Source organism: Thalia democratica, chromosome 4 (assembly GCF_965202585.1).
Source record: "Thalia democratica chromosome 4, ktThaDemo2.hap1.1, whole genome shotgun sequence".
NCBI lineage: Eukaryota > Metazoa > Chordata > Thaliacea > Salpida > Salpidae > Thalia > Thalia democratica.
In genome coordinates, this window is record NC_139168.1 from 6,769,195 (window position 1) to 6,795,851 (window position 26,657).

The 26,657-nt window shown below is 24.6% G+C and overlaps 1 protein-coding gene across 1 annotated transcript; it reads right to left on the minus strand.

Annotated features, from left to right (window-relative positions):
* Positions 1-21,785: 21,785 nt before the first annotated feature.
* Positions 21,786-23,857, minus strand: LOC145832938 (CCR4-NOT transcription complex subunit 7-like). Its single transcript, XM_082940140.1, has 4 exons — positions 23,653-23,857; positions 22,993-23,224; positions 22,217-22,291; positions 21,786-22,023 (listed from the first exon to the last, which is right to left on the minus strand). Exons 1-4 carry the CDS (start codon positions 23,855-23,857, stop codon positions 21,786-21,788), a joined length of 750 nt encoding a protein of 249 aa, XP_082796266.1.
* Positions 23,858-26,657: the final 2,800 nt, after the last annotated feature.

The following is a 26,657-nucleotide window of genomic DNA, read 5'->3' on the forward strand; positions in this document are numbered from 1 at the left end:
TCACGTTCCTTTATCACATTGTCGTGTTTTGTTTTCTTATGTATATAAAATCACCATTCACTTAAAATTGTCTTCTAAACACTGTATTATTAGTAAGGTCAATACATGAACGTTAACGATCGTTCCATCAGAACGTTTTATAATATTATTTATATATATAAATTAACTAATAGTTAATGTCGTCCAAACGCTTATCGGTGGACGACATAAAACGCATGACGCGGTCACAAACAAAGACGAAGAGCCAAAATAAGCAATTACCTAACCTTACTACGACCGAGCCATCGGTCAGTGGTTATAACTTGTATGTTTTGTGGTTTTTGGAAATACTATGTAATTAAAAAAAATATTGGCCAACTATTCAATGATAAGTTTACAAATAGCACTTTCCTGTTTCTATTTAGAGTTTGTCAGTAACATATAACTTATTAAGGATTAGAATTATATTTGATTAAATACAGCTGTTTTTGCTAAACTTGGATCCATACAAATTTCATTTTAATTCGAGACCAATTTTGGATCCAACGAGACTTTAATTGAAAACATAAGGTACTCATAACCGATCAATTCAAAAATTATTCAGCAAATTTTACTTGCTAAATCTCTACGATTTCCAAACAATAATACAGAAAAAGTTCTTCATTTAATGATGAGCAATAACTGACAATAGATTAAAAACAAAAACTAATTAACACTGGCAATATAATTTAGCTCTAATTTCATCGTTGAAAATCTGAAATACTCAAATCTAAAACTGATAAAGTCTTAATTTGATAAAAAGATCCTGATTTTAATTTAATTAAATGAGTTAGATCTTATAGATTTGTAAGCTAAAATACAACACCTACTTAATATAAAGTGTAGTCTAGTTTATCACTTACAAACTTCCTTTAACAAGTTAACCTCTTATTTTTTTTTAAACAAATAAATAAAATAAATAAGAGTCCTACAACTAATTTATTGACTCATTTAGATTTTTGATAGTGGTATTGGTTTTGATTATATTTACTTATTTTATAGTACGTCATATATTAGAAAGTTTTATTTTATAAGCATGTTTTTAAAAATAAATAAAACAATCAATAAGAATTAAATCTTTATAGCTTAGTTAAAAAAAAATGCTTAAACATTTTTAGCTAATTTGGAAATGTTACAGCCTAAAAATTAGTGTCACTTAAATATCCTATACTAGTCTTCCTTGAATTCTACTAGTTTTACTTAATCTTAATAACATATCATATTTGACTTTCAAGTGTTGTCAAACTAAAAGTTATATAATGTGTACATATTTTTTATTTATTATTTAAATAGGTATTTTGACATTTAAGTGTTGTCAAGCTAATGTTATCTATTTTTTATTTATTTTTAAACTTTTTTGTTAATTTATTGTTTAAATAAATATTTTGATACAAATAATTAGCAACTGGTATGATATTTTTATATGATTTTGATAACTATATATTATTTTTTAAACGTTTTTATAACCTTTTATAATAACAGAACTTGAAGCCTTACTAGAAGTTGAGTCAGAGGAGAACTATTTGTGTCACAATTCGAGAAATAATTCGTTTTCACCGAATGCAGTTCAAACCACAGGTATAATAACAAAATGTTATATGAAAAAATTGAAATTATTTAAACACCTCTATCTAAACATTATTTACAATTCTAAATTAAATCTTAGTAAGTATATACATAAATAATAATAGTCTTGGAAAATTCGAGTAACGATTCGGTTGCACTGAGTAAGATTTTGTTAAGATTAATATTTACACACACATAAATTTGCTATCATGAAGTTAAATACAAAACATAAAAGTTTCGTTTAATACAAACACACATGATTATATGAAGTAGACGTTTTCAAGTAACTTCTGAATTTACTTTTGAGACTTAAAAGAATTTATTTAAAAAAGATTAAGTACCAGATAATATTTTTTTTAACTTGTTTGTATGCGAAATTTCAAAGGTATTCACGAAAAGTACACAGTACAAGGTATGGAATACCTTTTGGATAAAATGATATTTTACATCTATGATCATTGTAGTAAAAAATATATAACATAAAATATACATGTATTACAGCTCTACTGAACTTATAACTTTATATTTAAGTAATGTAATACTTAAAAACTAATAACACTAAAAATATTTCATTGTTATTTTTGATAGATATACTAGTTTGACCTAGTAAAACTTATCGTAAATTCATATAATTTGTTTCTTTAGAAAACATTGAAATAAAAACCGAACCAGATGATATGTCGATGTATACAAACTCAGAAAATACTTCAAATACGCAAAATGGTGCTGACATTGTTGATGCGAACACAAATGGTATGATTTCGATATATTAAATATTATGTATTCAACTAACATTGAATTATCTTTTGTTGCTTACAATTTAATCTCAAATAGAAAAACTTAAATTTTAACAACTTATTTTTAAACTGTTAAACTAAGTTAGTCGTTAACTATTTACTATTCAAGTGAATAGTAAATGCCATTTACAACTGTTTTCAAATTAAGTTTTATATAAAACAAAATGTTAATATTATAAAAATTAACCAAATTCAAAAGTACCTATCAAACAGATAACGGATGCGATGAAACAAGTTTACAATATCAAGATCAAGCTGAACCGAAATATAAGGCTACCAGCTCAGGTAGCTCGTTGTTCAACTAGTTTTTACGAAATTTAATGGATATTTATCTAAAGTTGTATGTTTTCTTTAAGCAGTTGAATCATTCTTACTAATAAGCTTATATTTGTTCATGGACATTAAATTTATAAGTAGATTGAAGAAAGTTAAAGTTTTAAGTTTATAACTATTTACTTTAATCACAGTAATTTAGTAACTTTTAAAGTTTGTCAGTTGAAACAAAATATACACAACCTTACTTAAACACAATTTGATTGTAATAGGTTTTCTAGTTTACTCACTAAATTTCTTAACGTTTTTCTATACTTGTTCTTACTCTATCTAAAGTTCTATAAAAATGGAATTGTAAATCTCAGATTATTTCAATCAATAAACAATGACTACACAACAAAGTATATGCCAAAAATTTTGTTATGCTTTTTCTTACTCAACTATAAGTTACAGCCTACTACTAAATAAATAAAAATTTTATTGATAAATACTTGAAGCATCATTTAGGTATCAGTAAAAACTTAAACTAGTACTATAAATTTGGGTACAAAACTAAAAACATATTTTAAACAAAGACCACAGTAACTTCAACAAAAACATTATTTCAATAATCGAGCGCAGTTTATTTTTTTTAATTTTTCTGATTTTAATTGTATAACAAAATGCAGAGATGCCGTCAGGAGTGGATCAAGAAATAAAAATAGAGCCAGACGAGTCTCCAGGTCAAGGAACAGATAAACAAGGTGGAGATTTAGTTGAAAAGTTGCAAGAAGTTTCACAAGGTAGCATGCGTAAGTTTTATTCTTACCATTTATTTTATTTACAAACTGTTGTTTATATATGTTAGATTTAGTCTAATAAACAGTATCTACGGTTATGAAAATGAAATAGTTTTTTATAAATGCTACTTTTAATGAACAAAAATATAATTAGTTTTTCATTAAATAGCCATTAAACTTGAAAAGTTTTTTTCAGACTTAATTTTTTTAAACTCGTGACATGATCAAACACCTTAAAATAAAAACACTATAACATTAAATACTAGTGACCGATTGAATCCGATTGATGCTTTTTTTAACTAACATCCGGTCCTAATTTTATATTTCTAAAACTAAGTAAATAATTTTCAATCTATCTTATTACTGTATGTAAAGAAACCAAATTACAAATTAATAGATAAAAGTAGATATAATAGAAAAAACATTAAAGAAAGAATGAGTCACTGAAAAATTTCTAGAGTCCTTTGGTCAACTTAAAAATTTAAACTTTTTCTATTGTCATTATAATGTTAACTTCTACATAATATTACAATTTTACATTGCTTATGTACCTGTTAATATTTTCTAATTTGTCTGTGCTTAAAGAATAACTGTTGACTAATTATTACTTTTTATTTTTACTGTGAAACTATTTTATTACTTTTATTTACTATGTTGTAAAAACATTATAAAAAATATCTATTCTAGTAAATTTACGGATTAACTGTGAACATTATTTGTAAACAGATTAACTGTTGCACTGATAAATAAGGATTTTTATAAAGTTGTTTTAAAGTTATTAATGTTGTGTAACGAGGTTTATATAAAAACTAAGATTTTAACTGAAAGTTTTTTTTCTATTAAAAATTTAGTATATAATAGAAAAAGGTGCTATAAAAATTGAACAAAACAGTTTAGAACAACATTAGAATATTTTAAGTTGTGAGTCTAAAGTTAAACAATCAAGCAAAGTCTGAATATTTCACGTCTTTTTTGTAGTTAATGCAAAGTCACCATCAGATCAACAAGTAATTACGGAGCCAACCGACATTTCGTTTTATAATGATCGACAGCCAGCTGATAGTGTTCAAAATAAACGTTTCAAGAATAAAGTAGCAGGTAAAACAAGTTTTATTTTTTGTTTGATAATTTAAATAAGCTGTATTCATAATATAGAATTATAAAAAGTAGAACACATTTTGATACGTTATGTTTTTAAATTAATTTTATTTTATTAAGTACTTTATGTAAACTCTTTTGTTTTATTATGTATTTTTGTAAAAAGGTTATCCGTATGTTTAAACTAAAAACAGTCCAAAAACCACTTGATGTACACTTATACATAATTTTTCGAATAGTAATAGAGTAATAATTCTATCTTATACAAACCTAACAAATTTACTGCATCACTAACAACTTATAAGACTTTATATATAAAATGACCTTATAAATTATAAGATTTAACAATTTATTTATTAAAATTTATATAAAATTGTAATTAAAATCTATCAGGTAACAAAAGATGCCATGACTCGACACAACAAACAACAATTAATGAAACCCCACAACAATTCGTAGGAATGAGTCAAACTAAATTGAATAAGGAACCGCTAAAAACATCTGCTAAGCCAATAAGTTTGATTTTTAAAGTACTACTTAAGTGATCTCTTTAATCTTGAGTTTTCTAATAGCTTGTGAAATCAAAAGAACCTTATGACTATTTATAAAAAGAGTCTACGTTTTGTTTTTAATGCAAGATATAACGTCAATAAAATAAAAAAAAGTTCTGTTTAATCGTTTTTATTGATTCAAATGATATATACATGTGTATATATTTAAAAGCCCTTCAGGTTGGTTCAGTAGAAGGTGTTCAAGTTTAAATAATAACCTTAATATATATATTTATATATGTACATCTACTTATATACATATATATCATATATATTGTTTTCACATATAATAACAAATCATTTTATTTAGTTTTGATACAACACATAATGTTTAGACAATTTTGAAGTGAAAACTGAGCCAGATGACATGCAATTATACCAAAACTCGGAAAAAGTTTCAAGTGTGCCAGATGTTGCTCAAACTGTTGATGAAAATATTTCAGGTATGATAAATAAAACAAGTTCTGTAAAATCTTCTTTTAATTGTTATTGTTATTTGGAACTTTAGAATATAATGTGTAAATTTTTCAGTTGTACAGATTGATATGTTAAAAATAGTTGATGTTTAATTTAGTTTGATTAAAAACTTCCTATTAAGAATCAACAGTAAAATTTAGTTCTAATTATTGTTTTTAAACTACGCAATTTTTACTAGCTTAAACTTTAAACTAAAATTAAAAAAAAGTGCAAGAATAACGCATAATGCATGAAACAGACAATCAAGTTTATCAAGCATCAACGGAAGAAAGTTTGTTTCAAGATCAATCTGAACCAAATTTAAGCAATACTAATTCAGGTTGTTTGTTGCATTAATTCACACGTTCTTATAGTTGATAATGATTTTAAAATCTGCAAGTTTTTGCTCACAAGATTATGATTGTACATATATTTTAAATTTATAAGTAATTTGATAAAACTCAAAATTGTATAACTTACACAATGATTTACCTTAATTTCAATAAGTTGATAAGTTTTAATGTTTTTAACTTAGATAAATGTAAATATAAGAATATTTTAACACAGTTAGTAGACTTTCTTGTGTTTTTATTAAGATTGTGTTGAATTCTTACTTATTTGTATTAACTCAAGCTAAAAGGAAATGCAAAGGAAAAATATCAAAACTAATGATTTGTTAGTTGATTAATAAGTACTAAACAGCAGAGTTTAACTTGTATAAATTTTTCTTTATTCTATTTATATTTTTTAGCCTAATGCTTAATTAAAATAAAACTAATAATTTTTCTCTATTTAAGCTTGATGCACTTTTGATAAAGTAGTATATTCAGGCATTTTTTTAGTTTCTTTTCTAATTTTAGTTTTACTTGTAGAAATTGCAGAAACACTGTCAGTAGTAGATCAAGAAATAGAAACAGAGCCAAACGACTCTTCAGGTCAAAAAAAAGTTAAACGACATCAAGATTTAAGGAAGAAATTGCAAGATATATTAGAAAGTAGTATTATTAAATTTTGCTGTGATCATTTAAAATTAGTACTGTTTAAAGTTGTTACACATAAAAAGTAATTTTACCTGTTTTTCGAGATCTTACTTAATCAAACTTTTGTCTGTTTTTTAAATAATGTTTTTATCATTTGAATTATATTAAAAACTGTCCATGGTTAAGGTGACTAGGTAAAACCTTTAATATGCTTTTTAAATAAACAAAACTATGACCCTTATATTTTTCAAATAAACTTAAAAGTTGTAAAGTTTCTTTAAGGTTTAAAAACGTTAAAGCACTTTAAAATATAAATAAATTACTGGTAGTGAAAACGCTATAACAGTTTAAAAGTATTTATGTATCAATAAAAAAAATATAGTCAAAACAATGGAAAAAGAATTAAACATTGATGAATTGCTGAACTCCTCTGTACAACATAGAAGTTAGATTTTTTGACTTATCATAATTATATTAATTGTAATGAAATGTTTTAATTTAAAAATGTTAAGGTATGTGTAAACTATTATTAGTTTATATGTACTAAAATCTAAATTAGTAGTTTGTTACTTGTTTTATTTTTTTACGGTATAAGTAGTATGTTATGTAAACAAGATTTATTTACAATTAAAAAAAAATATATATAAAATAAGATTTGTATAAGTGAAATTAATGCAACTGCTTTTTATGTTTATATTCAGATGAAATATTTTTAAAACTCAATTAAAAGACAAAAACATTTAAGTTATCTAATATTGTGTGTATAAAAAAAATAAAGTAAAAAACCTATATAGACTTAAACTACAATATTTTCTTTTTTATGAGTTTTTTAGGCATCTGTTTTAATATAGCTGATAACATATAGTAGTTGTACCTAAAATAAACGAATAGCTTTTAATTCTTTTAACTGTGAATATAAATTTAAAGTTGTAGCAAAGTGTAATTTTTATCGTACTTTTAATAGACAATACAAACTTGCCATCAGAAGTGCATCAAGAACTAAATACGAAGTCGACTCAATTTTCTGTTTTTAATGATCAACAAGCTAATAACGTTCAAGATAAACTTTTCAAAAGTAAAGTAGCAGGTAAAATTAGTTATTTTTTGATCATTCTGAATTACTTGCATATAAAGTTAAAAGTAACAAAATGTAGGACAAACTTTCTTAATTTACGTTTTTTTTTAATAATTTAATTTGATGAAATAATTAAGGAAAATTATTTAAATGTATAAAATAAAGCGTATCCAAAGAATTAAATTAAAGTTTATTTAGATTTATTATCAAAATGATTTAGAGTATTAATTCTTTTTTATACAAATCTAACAAACGTAATGCATCACTAACAACTTTTATATAAATTATTTAAAATTTTATAATAGTTAACAACTTATATATAAATTAACTTTAAATATAACATTAAGGCTAATTTATTATTAAATTAGAAATTTAGTTAACAAAATGTAAATAAAAGATAATTTAAATTATTAGGTAAAAAAAGACACCATGACTCGAAACAACAAACAACAATTAATGAAATTCCACGACAATTTGTAGGAACAAGTCTAATTAAATCGAATAAAGAATTGTTAAAAACACCTGCTGAACCAAAAAGTTAGTCGTTTTGATTTTTAATACAAAATTTAGTTTATTAGTATTTTTAATTTGAAATTTATAATTATTTTTTAAATGATAAGGGTCTAAAGATTAATCGTTAAAAACTTCTAAATATTGTTTTTAATCCAAAATTAAAAGGATACTTAATCTAAAACAAAATGTTGAAAAAAATTATTTTAGATGCTTTTTTGACTAAACAAAACCATAAGCTGTATGTTTTTCAAAAAATTAAAAGTTGTAAAGTTTTTTAAAAGCTTACAAACATTTATGAAACTTAAAGCAAAGCTTGTAATGAAACACCTTAACAGTTGAAAAGTTTTTTTTATATCATAATTATGTAAGTAAAAAAACAATATTAGTTTATTTAAATATATATTTAATGTTTTGTATATAAATAATTTAAAATAAAAAAAGCATTTTATATTTTTATATAACTTTAATGCAATAGTTATGTACCCGTCTTTATATACTAAAGTTAATCACAACAAAATGAAAGTTAAAGAAAAAGTCAAAAATTACTTATACGGTTTTAAATAAATGCATATTTCAGGTAAAAAGTCCGAGCCTCCACCTAAAAAGCTCAAAACACGAGGGAAACACATGAGATCTGTTGAAAATTTGAGATGCATCTTTCAGACTCCAGTGCCTGCGAGAACAGGATGCCAATCTTGCAATGAATTTTTCAACGCAAACTCCAATGAGAAGCACAACAAGGTTCAAACAATTTATCATTGATCATAATATTAAATAACTTCAGTTTATTTCATGCTCTTATGAGAGTTTTAGAGAATTGTGTTTTTATATAATTTATTAACTTATGAAGTCATTTTGATAATTTTATTAAAAATTTTCTTAGTTTTATTAGAAAATTAGAAAAAACAAAAAGGTTTAATAATTTAATAATAATAACAGTATTAAGCATTTTTCGTTTATTTTATGCTGTATAAAATTTTTATATAGTTTTAGTTTTACCTGTTTGTATCATCCGTTTACTTATACCTCATTTTACTAGTTATTTATCTTATGAAACAATGCAAACTCGAATGAGAAGCACAACAAGGTTCAAACAATTTATCATTGATCATAATATTAAATAACTTCAGTTTATTTCATGCTCTTATGAGAGTTTTAGAGAATTGTGTTTTTATATAATTTATTAACTTATGAAGTCATTTTGATAATTTTATTAAAAATTTTCTTAGTTTTATTAGAAAATTAGAAAAAACAAAAAGGTTTAATAATTTAATAATAATAACAGTATTAAGCATTTTTCGTTTATTTTATGCTGTATATAATTTTTATATAGTTTTAGTTTTACCTGTTTGTATCATCCGTTTACTTATACCTCATTTTACTAGTTATTTATCTTATGAAACAATGCAAACTCGAATGAGAAGCACAATAAGGTTAAAACAGTTTATCATTGATTATAATATTAAATTAATTACTGATTATTTCTTCGCTTTCTAGAGAGTTTTAAAGAACTGTGTATTTATATTACTAATGAACTTACAAAGTCATTTTATTAATTTGATTTAAAACTTTGTTAGAAAGTTATATCAACAATAAGGTTGAGCAATTTAATATTAGTAACAGTATTAAGTACTTTTCGTTTATTTCATGCTGTTTAAAATTTTTAGATAGTTTTAGTTTTTGCCTGTTTTATAACATTTGTTTAATAATACTATATTTAACTAGTTATTTATCTTAATTTGTTAATAAAGAAATTTATGCTTTTGGGGTCATGTAAATGCATGTAATATTACAAACACATGCTTATAAACCTTGCTAGATGGCTTTACATTACTTTTCAGTGCTAAATTTATATAGTTGTAAACAAAAGTAATGGTTTTTAAAATCTTAAATGACTTTTGTTTCTTAAATGACTTGTAAGTTTTCAATAAATCTCTCCAGGCCGCTGCAATAGAAGAACATTGTAGAAAATTGTTGCAAGCTCATAAGATGCTTCCATTAGAAGTTGAATGTCCCAAGTGCAAACAAAACTGCAAGTTTGTATTATTTATAATTACCATAAAAAATATACATTTATAATTACCAAATTGTAATAGTTATAACTCCCAAACGTGAAAAATTGAACTGAATAATTTATAAAATGCTCTTTAAATTGATCATCTATGGTTAATTACAAACGATAAAGCATAAAATTTCAAGCATGTCTTATTTTAGTGTAAATTTATTGACAGAAAAACTAACTGAGTAAATGTTGTTGATTTAGATGTAATATTGTTTCCCTGCAGGTATGATCTGGACAAAAAAAGTTGGAAGTGTACAGCAGACGAAGAACAATGCAAGTTTGAAATTTCTGAGAAAGAAATCCAGTTATTCGAGGGTATTTGACAAAAGTCTATTAAACTGTAGAATTGTCCTTTAAAAAGTTTTTTTTCAATTCAGGTTGTCGTTTGAAGTACGATGAAGTATTGATGGCATTGTCAAAATTTGTAAACCTTGATTTCAAACTGAGCTATGGTATAAACAATGACAAAAGAAATGGTTACGAAAAGTTTTACAAAAACTGTAGCAAGGTAAAAGCTTGTAAAAAGAATATTATGTAAAAAACAACTAAATTCATTTTTGTATGATAAAAGTTTTTTAATTTTCATTAAATTTTAACAAGTGAAAGCTTTTTTGTATGATATAGGCTTGTAAAATAACTTAATTAGTTTGTTTAAAATATTTTGTTTACGTTTCTCATTAACAATATAGTTAATTTAAAGAATCGATCACATATTGGTGAAGTATAGCTATGTATAATAGGCATTAAACATTCAAGAAATTTGATTTTGACTTTTATCAAAGGCTTAGGAAAAAATTAGCAGCTAAATAAAATATTTTTTTGTATAACACAGACCTTAAAAAGAATTTACCAACTTCAGGAAAAATTAATCACTTTCTCGAATAAAACAGGTCTGCCAAGCAGTACTAACCAAGGAGAAACTCGGAGGGCCTGGCAAAATGATAGAAATAAACGATTATGATCTGGACTGCGGGCACTGGGTCTTCCTAGGAGTGGAAACTGAGACGAAAATACAGTTCGCAGTTTTCACCAGAGGCAGCGTCGGGCAAGCCGGTCGCACCGTTTTGTTGAGGCCCTTGATTGCCGGAAACATTTTGCCCGGCTCCCGAATCGTCACCAGTCAGCGCAAAGAGTACGCGAGTTTGCAGAAAGATCAGAAATACTTGGACGAGAAAAATTACTCGGTTGCCTCGCTGGAAAGTACAAACGCGTGCGACAGTTTGTTCGATGAGTTGCAAGCTGTACTTAAGAAAGTGGATCTAAACGACGCTTTTATGAAGAACTACGCACTGTGGCACATGTTTCGTAAGAAATTTCCGAGGAACTTTTTGCACGTTTTCTTGGAAAATTGCGCTTCGCATTGTGAGTTTTCGACGGATATGTCCGATTAATAAGCTTATAAACAGCATTCAGTTTAATAACAGTTCTCAATACCTGTTTGAGTTGTTTAGGTGTTTGATCTAGAATCTTTTTAGTACGTCATAGTAATTTTGGTACTTGTTTGAATAATTGACTTAATTTAATTTTTTATTTAATTCTATCGTAAGAAGATAAAAAGCACAAATACCAGTTGCCACAGACAAGGAATATTTCTGAGTATGTATAATATTTTTGATATTTTTTCTTCCAACCCATTAGTTCATTTATTTTTAAGGTTTTAATGGTGCTTTTTATGTGTAAAACTACTTTAAAGTTTGTTGGAGGCTTTTACCGAGTATTTCTATAACTTCTTAGACTCGATTTTTATGAACTGTTTAAAACAAACTTATTTATACTAGGTTATTATCACTAATGGAGTTTGAAATTCTGGATATTTTAAGCTTTAACATAATAATCTTCTATATTTTAAATTTAATTAACTTCTCACTATTAACTCTAATTTATTTATTTTTTATTGTTATACATAATTACTTGGTATTGAAATGAATTCCTTAAGTTATATTGTGAAGTCATAAATTAACATTTTTATCAGCCTTGATGAATTAAGTTATAATTTTACATCTGGCTAGAATAGCCAAAAATAATTAAGTTTTAAAGCTTAAGTAAATTATGTGATGCATTATGAATTTGATTAGTTTTTGAAATAGTTGGTTGTTTTGGATTTTTTAAATTAATTTTCACATGACAATGTCGGTTTATTAATAAATTTAAAAATTGATAATAACTTATAAGTTGTTTTGTATTTAGATTTATTTAAGTATAAAAAAAATATTACTTATTTTTAATACAATTGTCAATCTTCTATCTAACTAGGTTTAGAAAAACACTTGCTTGTAGTTTAAACTTTAGTTATAGAAATTTGTGGTAAACAACCAGATTATAATAAAAAGTTCATGTTATAAATTGAATTTTTAGTAGTTTTAGTTTTCTGATTTGGTGATCAATCATTTTTAATGTAAGTTCAAAAAAGTAAAGCAGCTCACGAAAGTCTGTTTATGTTAATTTGGAACTTTATGTAATTAGGATTGTAAATTTGGCCAACTGGATATGAAGAGTTAACAGCTATTGTCCGCAGAATATAATAAAGGTTTATCATATTACTAAACGGGATTAACTAAACACTAATAATAAAAGAACTTTCTTGAATAATATTTATCAAATTGTCATCTAACCCAGTTCTCTTCATGACAAATGCAACAAAAATCTGTGCACTTGAAGTACAGACTTTTCAAAAAAATAACTAATATTATGTTATTTCCACTATAACTAGTGCATTTACTTTTAAATATGCTAAATAACTTTTTTTTCAATTTTTTTTATCATGAACTCCGGAATATCCAGTATATATTTCGTTATTTTACCGGAGTATCTAATGTAAATACCCCATCAAATCTGCCAAAACCTTTTTTTTTCTCCTCACTATGAACTCCATAATGTTTTTATTTAATAATTTTGTGTATTTAAAGTAAGTTTTGTGCACTTGAATGTCACTGATCTAAACTACGGAAAAAATTAAAGTAAGATTCCTCCAGTATTTTTATTGTGCTATGTTTTTTTAGTTTCAATGACGAAAAACAATTAAATTTTTTGCAATAAAAATTAAAAAGCAACACAGGTGACCCACAACATAGAAAATTAACCTTTTTCAATATTTTTCTAAATTTTTTTGTACAACAAGCTGATACCAAAAACAAAGAAATCTTGTAGAGCATTAAAAATATTTTACACTTTAGTCTAAAATAGTTATGGTTGAGTAATTTTCTGAATCAAAATAGATTTAAAATGGCAACTCTTATTTACGGATAGCATTTATTAGTTCGTTTACTACATCTAAAATTTTTAAGTCACTATCAGCTTATTGGTAAACATTTTTAGTTGTGATATAAGTTTAAAGCAGGTGTAATTTCACTGAAAATATCATAAGTACATGTTGTTTAAGTTAATGATTTATATCAATCAAACGCTTTATGGTATACTTTGATTTTAAGCTGTTTTTAGTTGCAAAAGGCCTAAGGTGATTTTCAAGAATTAAAAGTAACGTTAAAAATTATAAATATAAGTTTCAAGATTTAAAAATTAGTTTATACATGGTAAAGTTTAATTAAGACTTGGTAAAAATTAATTTTACAATTTCAAACTTAACTTTTTGTTAAAAAAATGTATAAGGTAAAAGTAAATAAGTTTTTGGTAGTCAGGAAAACATTACTTATGATAATTAAGATCTTTTTTTTTATGTTTTCATAAATGCTAAAGCTTATATGCAGGCTTTTGAGTAAATAAAAATAGCTCATATTTCATTGATTAATACTTTTAGTGTGCTTATAATTTAAGGCATTAGTAGTATAGATTAAACCAATGTAAATGACTTTGTCATCTAAACTTTATAAGCAAATTTTATAAATGTTTATAAAAACTTTGAAAATTTTAAAATGAACTTAATATAAAAGAGTATTTTTTTCTTTACACTAACAATTAATTAATCAATGGACATTTATATTAGTTGACAACTTTACCCTTTGTCTCCAATTACAAAGTTTAAATGTTATTGACAAAGTTGTTGACAAAGTTAAATTTCAACTGCTGCTTATTTTGTTGCAATAGACATAACATTTATTTATATTTGTACTCTTACTAAACATATCATGAAAATGCTTAAATTCAGTTTAAAAACTGGTATAGTAGCGTGGTTAAAATAATGTAATCAGAAATCTTTATATACTTGCTAACATTTTAAAGATGATAAATAGCTTTTTTTAATATGAAATTGAAACTAATTATTTTTTTTTAAACAAAAAAAAATTTTTTTTTTTTAGTTTTCAGATATATTGTTTTTGAATATGTAAAGTCAAAAGTAAGAAACACCAGTTAAAAGAATTAATTAGCCAAATACGAAATATTATTTCCAAACTAAATGTTATGATGCTTTGACAGTTTATATCAAAACAAATAAGTATAAACATCGAACGAGAAATATACATGATATTATTGTTTAAAGTATCCTTAGAACTAAATTCTCTCTAAAGTAAATCCTTGTTACTTGCAACATTCACATACATCACATTCGTTCTGTAAATCGTTCAAAATTTCAGCAGCTTCTCGAAATACTTCGTCTCGTATTTGATATATTATCCTTAAAACATCATCCAAAATACCCATCTCTTCTTTGACCACTTTCATGCGTTCAGAATCTTCAAAATTCTCTTCCCTGATTGGTTTGAACAACGACAGGAGGCTTTTATTTTCCTTATGTAGTTCCTCAATACGTATGGGATCCTCAGTGCTATCTACATCTTGGATTTCACCGTTTTCGACAAAGTGATTCATACTTTCAATAACTCTGTCGCAGTATTGATCCAAATCTTTGCTAAGTTGACTCACGAATCCCCTTACTTCATCTGCATCGTCGATTTTACGAAGATCACTTCGTGACTTCACATAAAACACTTCAATTTTTTGTTTTAGTTCGTTAGCGGTCATCTGAAAAATTTTAAATTTTAGGTTCTAAATGACAAACAGTTTTTTAATTTAGATTGTTTTAGTAGGTTTTACAAAAACTTATAAAAAACATGCTTTCTTGTTTTTAAAATAATATGCATTGTATAGTTATTTGCCTTAACTAAAAAAGAATGCTCAATTTACTGGGATGTAAAGAGCTTATTTTAATAGATTTATGCAAATTGTATATTTTATTCGTGACCGGTTTCGGTGGCAAGAGATTGCGTTGCGACCTTTTCAAGCAAAATTAAAATATGAAACTGCATATAACAATGTTAGTTAATTATACTGTTGTTTAAAAACTTTTTAAATCTATTTAAAATAATATGCAAAATATTTTGCAATTTTGTAAAACTTAAATTTTATATTTTTGCAAAAAATTGTTTTCAATTAAATATTTGAATTGATCAAGTGTAAATTTACTGTCAGAAAATAATAAAGTTTATAATTCTAAGACGTTTCGATATACTAGCTTTCTACAAAATATATTTGTTTTTAAGTACTTGATTTTACAACAAAACTTGCAATACTTAGTTCAGCTTAGATATAAATAATTCAACTTTTAAGTCTACTGGGAAAATAAATAATAACTTTTTTAAGTTGTATTTACTCACCACATATTCTTCATTTTCATCCGATGAAACCTCAAAATTGTTCGATTGAAAATTGACCATTGCTTTACGTATAATTTCATTAACTAGTTTTACTGTTAGTATTATTTTGTTTGACTTAATTATACTATACTAAAAACTAAAAGTCTAAAACTTTAACCTAACTTTATTAAAAAATTCAACTGATGGTTTTTCACAAGTAAAAACATTTATTAAAATATACTTAAGAGAGACAGAGTATTTGTACTTGGCCTAATTAAAAAATTATAATTTAGATAACTTACTTTGTTTTTTAGAGTTTCATGTAATAAGCTTTACAAACTATACAATTAAGTATTTATGCGTGAATTCTAAAATTAGAATAAAGCTAGAATCCGTTTTATCAATAATGATCTTTAATAGACTTTAATTCTGAAAAAAAAGCTATCAATACTGTTTTTTTTTTTTTTGACTTATCAAATTGATATTGTTTGATTCAGTATTTATAATTAGATGAAAAAATATTATCTTAAATAATTTTTTTTTAGAACTAAAACATTAATTAAGTACTAAATTTACTCCTGCAAATCTTTTAAAAAATGTTACTTCATACTGCTTCGAAAGATTGAATTATAGCTTCGAAAACTTTTACTAACTATTGATTGCATAAGTTATTTGTTATTATTATAAACATAATTAATACCAGGATGTAGGTTACGTAATAAAATTAAAATATGTTTATTAAATATATACTAAAAACTTGTTTAAACTTATTATTTTAAAAGTACTGTGTTAAGTCTTGATTTGTAATACTTTACTAATTATATGTACCATTAACTTTAAATCTAATAGTTTTGTTTAAGAATTCAATAAAATACAAAATAAATTGTACAAAAAAAAATATGTATTACAACCATCTATTAAATAAAATATATTTGATAAAATTATAAAAAGCCATTATTTTTCGAAGTTTGTTCGTTAAACAAAAATTTAACTTAACTAAACTAAAAGTCTTACAAGCTTTAAAGATATTTCCACATATAAAATTTATCTTTATGTTTAATTGTGTTAAGCTAAAAAGGTTTATTCATAATTGTCATTTTTAATTATACCTTTGAAAATACTCTTAAAAAAAATTATATCCAAAACAATTCAATTAAAATAACGAAAAATCCTTCCAATTATTAAATCAGCTACAACAAATTACAACTATCTATAACTTAAACTAATTAGATTCAACTTAAACTGTTAGTTGTTAAATAATATCAATTATCTTTTTTTCTCGTTTATTATGATAGATTAGACAAGCTAAGTAACGTTATTCTTATTGAACTTGTTACAAAATCATTTTATTTTAAAATTATTTTTGCACTACCTTTTTACAAAACTTAAAATAAATTTAAGTTTAATCATTATAAGGTAAATACTTTAAATCTATGGTTTATGTTCAACAGTAAAGTCTTAATTCTATTTTTTATTTGGAACTGTCATTGTATGTGCACTTTTTTTAGTAATAACTTATTATTATTTGTAAGTAAAGTTTAATCTTATAGATTAATGTTATAGATTACTAATATCTAAGTTTGTTGTTAAACTATTCTGAGTTTAATAGCAGTACTTTTAATTGTTTAACTAATCTAATTACAAGTAATTTGTTAAAAAAATAATTCCAAATATATAACTCGCATTGTTAAAATTGTCAACTAACTTTTTGAAACAGTAATTTTTCAATAAAAAAACAATGACTTTTACTAAAAAAATTTTAATTTTTTAATTGAAGTTTTACAATTTGTTTTATTTCTTCAATTAAATAAAAAACCATTATGGCTAAAACATTCTTCAAAAAGTATATTTCTTTTACATTTATTTCTTAAATTTCTAGAGATTTTGAATCTCTAAATTTTAAAAACTGCTAGAGTAACTTTCTTTAAAACGTAGAATAAATAAGAATAAATTTGATTCTTCACTTTTTTATTAACAGTTGGTGAACATTACTTATTGTAATTATCGCTAAGTCTATATTTCAATATTATGTTGGACATTTATGTATACTATTTATACTATTTATACTATAAACTGATTATAGTCAATTGAAAAAAGTTAAAAATATATTGGCATTAATAATTCGGAAAAAAACTCCTAAAATGGTCCTAATTGCAAATTTTTGTTTTCATTTTTAAGTTTATTTTATTTTGTAAAGGTGTGACTTTTTAAGTATGTACTTTTTAGCAGTAATTTGCCTGTTAGTTATTTCACTTATAAAAAGTTGTTTATAATAAAAAACCAGAAAAAAAACTTAATGTCTAAATATTTCTGTTATACATTATAATTGATTTAAATTTTTTGGTTAATTCGCAATTTTTTTTTGTTAATTTATTGATAAACCAAAACTTCGGAGTTAAAATAATTTTATGATTTTTCTAAATTGTGATTTGTTACGTTTATGTTACTATTTATATACATCAACAAATACTAACTTTATAAAAGGATACTTCTTTTATTCTGAACAGGTATTTATATAGCAATATTTAAAAAAAAACATCAATAAAATTAAATTATAATATGAACTTTATGTTTTATGAGAATAACAATTTGAACATATTAGTCTAATAACTTTTACTTACTAGTGAGTAGTTATAATAAACTTTAATAATCTCTTTTTGATTCTAATTATTTATTATTTTAGTGCCATTTAAACTTATTAACTTAAACACCAGTTTAAATTATTTGTATGTATATTATAATTTTATAGTTTTTTAAATATATAATAAATTCTTTAGTGTGTTTACTTAATTTAAGTATAAATAGTGTAATTTATTTCATATTCAAACTGTTAGTTTTCAAAATATTTATTAGTTTAAAATCCTTTATAAAACAAATGTTAATATAAACTACGTTTTGATTAAACTTTAATAATTTTTAAAGATAAAAATTAAAAACGACAATTTTTTATTCCTTAACAATCTATTATAAACGGTCGAAAACGATCGAAAACCAGACATTTTAATTAAGTCCCTATGTGTGACACTTTTTATAAACAAGACTAATAACAATTTTAATTTGAGGTCAAATAAAAAAGTACACAATTGTTTACAGGTGTACAACTAAACAATCACTGGTATACTGTTTTAAACAAACTTCAACAAAAAATAATGTTTTAGACTTTAAGAAAAATAAATTATTAGCTTTAATTTGTTTGCGTTTATTACTAAAAGCTTAATGTACTGTATAACTATAAGAATTGAAATAAAAATTGTGACTTAAACTGATTTAAATATTTATGATGATAAAAGTTTGAGTCAATGATAAAAAAATGTTCTTAACTAACAAGAGAGAGACTAAAACTAAACAAATATTTAGAAACTCATTGGTTTTTAAATAGAGTTGTTTTATTATAATCTATAGTTTCTAATGTCATTTTCTAAGGTAAAACAATGAATTTTTTTTTTAATTGGTTGATGAAACCTGACAAAATTAAACAATTTTATACTATAAGTTAGGTATTTATTTATATTTACTAAAAATTATAATTTAGTTTGTTAAAACTATAGTAAAAAGGTCTTAAATATAAGTTATAACTATATAAAATTGAACATATGTTGTTACTTATCAGATTATTACAAAACTCAAAAAAAAAACTTTATAACTAAATACATTTAAATCAATAAGTTAAAATGTTAGTAATATATTGAATCAAAGTAGGATTATTGTTAACTTTAACTTTTATCTACCGATAAGTACAGCTTATTAAGAAGATGTAAAGCAGTTAAGTAGATAAAACAGAATTAGACATATGTTTAAGTGGGATAATAAAAAAATTCCATCATAAATATGCTAGTATATATTAATATTTACTGTTGTATGAAATTATAAATGCAAGCTATGAAATTACAAATAGAAAAAACGTTTTACATTAAACGAGTGTTAAAGAAGTAAAAAAATATTTATTTATATTTATCTTTGCTTGTGAAGTTCTCCGAAGCTAACTAAATATTTATACGTTTCTTTTTAAAATAAATAACACGATCATTTTTCTAAAAATTAAGTTCTTAATAACAATTTGAATGTTTTGATATTATGCAGTAGCTTTTTATTATTTCTGAAAATTTAGTACTTGGTTCTATTTAAGTTTCGTATTTTTTTGTTTTTAATAAGTTTTATTTTCAACAGAAAAACAAAATATTACATCCATTGATATTACAACCAATTAAACTTCTAACTTTTAAATAGACTACTTATTCATAATTTTATACAAATTTTAAAGTCTATACGAATTATTTATTTAAAATGCTGTTGTTTATACTAAAATTTAATGGGCAATTTATACATACCAGTGGCGTCGCGTGGTCTTTTTGTTAGGGTTTCTGCAGACTGAAATTTTTAAGTTAAAAAAATCCCATAGTTTGAAACTTAAGATAAAAATCAAAAGTAATATGAATAAAAAGGCTTATCTTTAAGAAAAAAATTTAACAAATTAGTTTGAATAAATCTTTTTTCAAATTTAAAAAAACATCTTATACCTGTAATATCATCAATCTTTTTTGACAAATATAGCTACTATTCAAAAATTTATAATCCATGATATTTTCTGTATTTGTTTAAAAATAATGTTACTAACTTCAATTAATATTTGATGAATTAAAAATAAAAAGCAATTTTATTAATAAAAAAAAATTGTGCATTTATTTTGATAAAAAATAATGAGATTTTTAAAATCTTATGCAAAAAAAAACTTATTTTATTTATCTAAAACTTTTTATATAAACAACAAAATAAAATGTTATGTTTTTTCAGACTTAAAAATAAAATCAATTAAACAACCTACAGGTAATAATATCTAATAACGAAGAAAAAATTAAAACATTTGTTATAAAATAAAAATAAAATTTTGAAAAGATTTTTTTATTATTTAGTAGTGTTGTAGTTAAAAGAATTGTTTTTTTTTTATCAGTTTATTCATATTAATTTTCTTAATGTTTTCAAATTAGGTCAAGAAAATCAGTTTTACATCATGCTTTGGACAGTTTCTGAAGTTTTTAGGTTGCTAGCTTAATGACAAAATTAGAGATAGCATTAGAGAACTTTTCCTCTAAAATCTTTAAAATAACTATAGTATTGAAACGACCATTTAATAAGTTAAAATTTACTCTACTGTATGCTAAAATTTTAATTAAAATAAGTTTTTGAATAGTTTGGTTTTGGTAATGGTTTTAACTAAATACTCAAACATAAGTCACTTATTAAAAAAAAGATAATCAATTTTGTTTAGCCCGTCATCAGAATAAGGTTGCTAAAAACTGATAAGAATATAGTGTAAATTTAATTGTATACAACCATTTTGAAATTTGATTTTGCATAGTTATTTTCATGCTATAAAATTCATGCTTGCAAACAAGTGGTTTCATTTCAATGAGAAGAACTCTGCCTGCAGAACGTAAGATTCCCATATCTTACTTACTACTGTATTAATTTTAATAACCAAGTTACTAACTTTAGACTCATTGGTTTAATTTTACAAAAGTTTTTTGATCATCAAAACTTTATTTTTTGTCAAAAAGAATTTGCTTTGATTTTTTTGACTTTTTTTAATTTTTGTTTTAATTTCGATTTTTTCAAAATTTAATTTTATGACACAATTATTATTTTTTATTTTTTTAACTATTATTCCTTTTTTTTAATTTCCAAAATTTTTTTGTAATTTTTATTTTTTTTGTAGGTTGTTCCAAACAGATTAATCAAAAATATTACTTCAGTAATTTATAAACAAATTGTTTATAATTGTTTTTTAAAGTTTATTATAAATATAAGATATAACTTTGTACACTCTAAAGTTTGTATTTACTCATACGTTTAAATTTAAACTTATTTTCTATACTGTTTCACTACGAAAAAAAATAAAATAAAATTTATTACTTAACAATGAAACTTGTATATTTTCAAAAAGCTTTGTGAAATAAAACATAAAGTAAAAATGAGTAATCTCTATACACTAAGTTACAAATGATATATACAAATATACTAGATTATTTTATAATTTCTATCAATTAACTAATCACCAGCCGCAGTAGCTGGATTACATTCCTTGCAATTTCTCACAAGCTCCAAAGCTTGTTCCTGTACTCCCAGTAGTCCGACAGGTTCTCGCGGCAATAAAAGAAAAGTCGCATGGCCGTTTCCGCGTCCCTGCCCGCGTCGTGGTTCTTCCTGGCTTCCAGCCCCCAGTAGTTCATGACCCTGACCAGTCCGCACCCAGCCACGTTTTTGAAGTGCGGGTGGCGCGTTACCAGGTACTTGAGGTCGATGTGAGTGGGAAAGAGGGTTTTAATTTGCCTAAAATGTTCGATGGTTGAACGATTAACAAGAAATATGTGCAATAAACAACAATTTTTTTTATTCAGTTATGGAAATCAATTAAGCTCGTGTAGATACTTGTAGTGTGCATTTTAAAACTTACAGTTTTTATTGTTGCTTTATCAAAACTTTTAATTTTTGTTAAAGTAAACTGTATACAAATTTAACCAACTTGTTAAAATCAGTGACGTCTTCTGGTAGATTTGACTTGCTAAGGTCTCTCATGACGTAGGCAAGATCTTTGCACCTGTTATGAAATTTAGAATCAATAATGTTGATTACCTTTTAAAGTTAAAAGTAAAATTTAAAATTCAGAACTAAATAAAAGTGATGACCCCTGAAAAAGTGGCACAAAGGTGCCAGACACCAGTGTAACCAAGTAAAAATCTAAGATGTCACCAATTATTGTCCAAAAATTACGTTCCGCGTTGCTTTTCTAAAATGTTTGTGAGTAAAAACTATATTAACATAATAAAGCTATAAATAGCCAACAGTTGTTAAACTTTAAGACTTTATCAAGCATACCAGTTTGTAATTGACTTTCAACTTAAATGCCTCGTTTAAACTTAAACTTAACAAGCATTAGTTTAAACTAGGGTTTCCCAAGGTGAACCAGGTGGCCTTCTTGGGGCAAAAAGAGCCATTGAGCAGTAAAGGAGCCACTTAAGGTCATAATTTGAAACTAAATATTCTAGAGTTGCTGAAGAAGAGCAAACAAAAATATTTTAGGTGTTTTAAATAGTAGTTTTGAAAAATTTACAGTAGATATTCTGGAGTTGCTAGTGAAAGGAAGAAAAAATAAAATAAGGTTTTAGATGTTATTAGTGATAATTATTTGAGTAATTTTGTGGAAGGAGCTATAGCTTTTTTTATAACTTTAAAGAGGTTCATTTGAAAAACTTTAGGAAACCCTGGTTTAAACTACAAACAAACACTTTATCAGCTCACCCTTGAAACGTCACCCAAGTGATGGTCTCGTCTCCGAACAAATCCTTGATGCCGTCAATTACCTCCTTTTGATCGCACCCGTGATCTCTCAGCGCGTCGAAATCGGTCCCGTTTGCCACCAGAAGGTCCATGGACTCTTCCCTTTTCTGTTCTTCGTCTTTGTCAAACCTCATGTCGAAGCTGAAAATGTGGTCCTGCGGTTTGTTGCCTTGCTGGTCGCAAAAAGATAAACCTGTTTATGTTTTGATAAGGTTCGTTCATATCGGTTTAATAACAATTCTATCCGCGACCATTTCCCACCCGTGCACAATCCCCACTCATTTTTGTTTTCCTTTACTTTTTTGTCTTATTTTTATCTATAATAAATTTATTTTTACTATCACTGTTAGCCCTAACCCTTACCCTTGGTCGATAAGCGGTTCTCGGATTTGACCGGGTGAGAAATGATCACGGGTTGGAAATGAGCGGGTTCCCGTTTAAATCACTTTATTCTAAAAGTTAAACTAATTATATTTGAGACTAAAATCACAATCTTACTGAGTAACTGAAAAAAAGAACTTTAGGAAAAAAAATTGCAACGAAATAATAAGAAGTATGTTGATCTGATTACAATATCAGCAACTTAAAAAAGATAATAAAATATTGAAATAAAGAACTAACCCAATGAAATCATGTTGGTAACTTCCACGTTCTTTTTGATGAACTTATAAGCTTCATCAATCTTGCTTTCATCACTCCAATTCGGATTGCTGCCCAAAGGGTCGCCCGGAAATTTCGTGTTCACAGCGATGACCTTGTACTTCTCAGCAATCTTTCTTACATTTTTCAGCGACTTTACCAGGTTACGAGACCAAATACTTGTCATATTTTGTTTTTATTTTAGTTAAAGCTGTTAAAACGAGAGAGTTATTAAGCACGCACTGTAGTAAACGAAAGAAAAAAAAAAAAAAGAGAGAATAATTTTAAGAAGAAGATAGCATTGCAGTTTTATGCATATATATCAACTATATTTTTCTTTATATTTAAATAAAAAAAAAATTGATTTAATTTAATAATAAAATGTACTTAACAATAATTGAAACATTGTAAATGAAATATTTCTATGAAATAGAAAAATATACATTTTTTTATGGTTACTTAACATTTTTATTAAAAGATGCCTGTTTAAGTTGTAAACACAATTGTTGACCAACCTTAAATAAAATTTTATCATTACTATGTAAGATAAATTTAAAAGATGCTTAAATTGTTTTATTTCTACAAAACAGTTTTTTTTTTTTTGAACAAGAACAAATAATTTTTGTTATTTATTATTTTTCAAAAAAAAAATTTTAAACAATATAAAACTATTATTTTACAAACTAACTTACAAGTGGTTAATGTTTACAATTAAAAACAACCATACCTGTGAACTAAAAGCCGATGTACTTTGTAATCTTAATTATTGTAGCTTAATAAAAACTTCACAGAGCACATATTTTTTTAAAGAAAAAAAAACTGTAATTTATCACATTTAAACTTACAAAAATTTAAGTTTTTTAATTAATAAAAAATTAACTAAAATTTAAACAAAATTTACTATTGACTTTTGCTAAACAATTTTTTTGTATGTCATTAAAAAAAACTGTAAAACATACTTATTATTTATTAATATTTTCAAGTTAAATTATTAATTTTTAACTACAAATAGGTAAAACTTAAAAATATGCTTAACAAATATTTAAACATTTAAAAATACTTTAACAAAATGAAAAAATATGAAAACAAACATTGTTTTACTTAGAATATTCCTTGTTAAATTGCATTGTAACACAAAGAAAACATTAAATTGCATTGTAACACTGCTCAACATCAGTGATACAAACCTTATCAAAGTCTGTGGACACCAATTAACTGAAATATAAAATTCTGTGCGCACTAGACTACAAAAAGTAGAGTTTTAATTAAAAAATTTCAGTATTACATACTTTGAGTATCTACATATACAAAAAAATGTGTTAAGAACTGCTAGCTTAAGTTATAGTTTGCCTAATATAATAGAAAAAGACAAAATAAAATTTCATTTTAAAAATACTTTTCATTTTATTAAAATTATTTTTGCACAGTAGAATAATTTTCATGCACACTAAATTGCACAGCTGCATACCCTGAAGACCACTGCTCTACATAATAGTGTTTTGAATTTAAAACACATTGATTTGTACTACAAACAGTTTATTTTTTTGCAGTTTAAAAAAGCTTGAAGTCTACCCTTGAACATTTTTTTCAGCACTATGGTTTTTGTCTTTATACAGGCTAGTCTTTCCAACTTCTTCTCTCAAGTCTTCTTCTGTCAGAATTAAAGTTTGAAAAATTTGACAAAAAAATTCCATGGTTTTGCAAGTTGATTTGACAGTATTAAGATTCAATTGTGCAGTATTGCAATTAATGGTTAATAAGAGCTTTATTTCATATTATTTGAAAAGAGAAGGTATATTTGCAACTGTAGTTTAAATGTGTAGAAATGTATGTTTAAAATTTTGATATAATATTATATATAGTATATACGGTTCTAGTACTTTGAAAAAGTTCTTAAATGTTATAATGAAATTAAAAATAGTCTAAATCTTTTATTGTTGGTTTTTTAAGAATATTCAAGCTACTGACTGATCTATCAGTGCACTGAAAATTACTTGAATGTTTTTTTCAAAATATTTTTATAACATATTGTTCTTTATAAGTTTTGAAACCATTTCCAACTTATAACAGTTAATGAATCTGTATTACATATTTTAACAAATCAAAGTGGAATTAAAAATGTAAAACAGCTATGAAATTTGAATGAAACAACTCTTGTGGATAATTAAGTATTAATATTTTGATAATTAAAACTGTAAACTATCAACATAATAACATTAAAAGTGTTAATCTTTTGTACTTTATTCTGGATATGGATAGAGCTTGAAAAAAACTAATTTAAACACAAAAAGTAACAGGAAGGAAATTGAAACTCAAACACAATTTCCAAGACTTTAAATACTTTTCAAAAACTTGCTTTTTAGGTTAATAATTCTCTAAAATGTTTTAATTAAAGATACCTAAAAGAGATTAGATTATTATTAGAATATATAACAAATATCATCCTTTAACTATATTAGAAAAAATAAAACGAAAAGGACAAGATAAGTTTGATAAATTGTTCCACAGCTTGCTAGTAAGCAAACTTTTTTTTTAAAGTCTAATTTATATTATTTCAAAACAAATATTGCTTGTATCATATTTAGTAATTGGTAAATGAACTCAGTTAAAAATATAAAGTGATAAGTAAAGTCATTTAACAACCATGAGAATAAGAAAAATATATAGTTTGTATTTCATTTTAAACTCATAGTTTGCAAGTATAAACTTACATTTTAAAATATATAATTACAATTAATTTTAAATAAAAGTATCAGAACATCCATTGAACTATTTACTAATTTCATATAGGAGTAGGAGAGGGTCACACCTTTTTTTTTAATTTGTACCACTTTATGTTTGCAAAAAGTGGGTAGAAGTCTAATATGCACGAAGAAGTACTTTTGCACGAAGACACTTTTCTACGGGATCAATTTTGCATGAGGGGTCACTTTTGTACAAGACACTATTGCAAGAAGGGTAAACTATGCACGGTTTGAAAAAAAAAA

Coding starts and splice junctions, on each gene's coding strand:
- LOC145832938 (XM_082940140.1), bottom strand. CDS start 23,857: ATGACAAGTATTTGGTCTCGTAACCTGGTAAAGTCGCTGAAAAATGTA. Junction 23,225..23,652: donor TACCAACATGATTTCATTGG/GTTAGTTCTTTA, acceptor AAACATAAACAG/GTTTATCTTTTTGCGACCAG. Junction 22,292..22,992: donor ACTTGGGTGACGTTTCAAGG/GTGAGCTGATAA, acceptor ATTTCATAACAG/GTGCAAAGATCTTGCCTACG.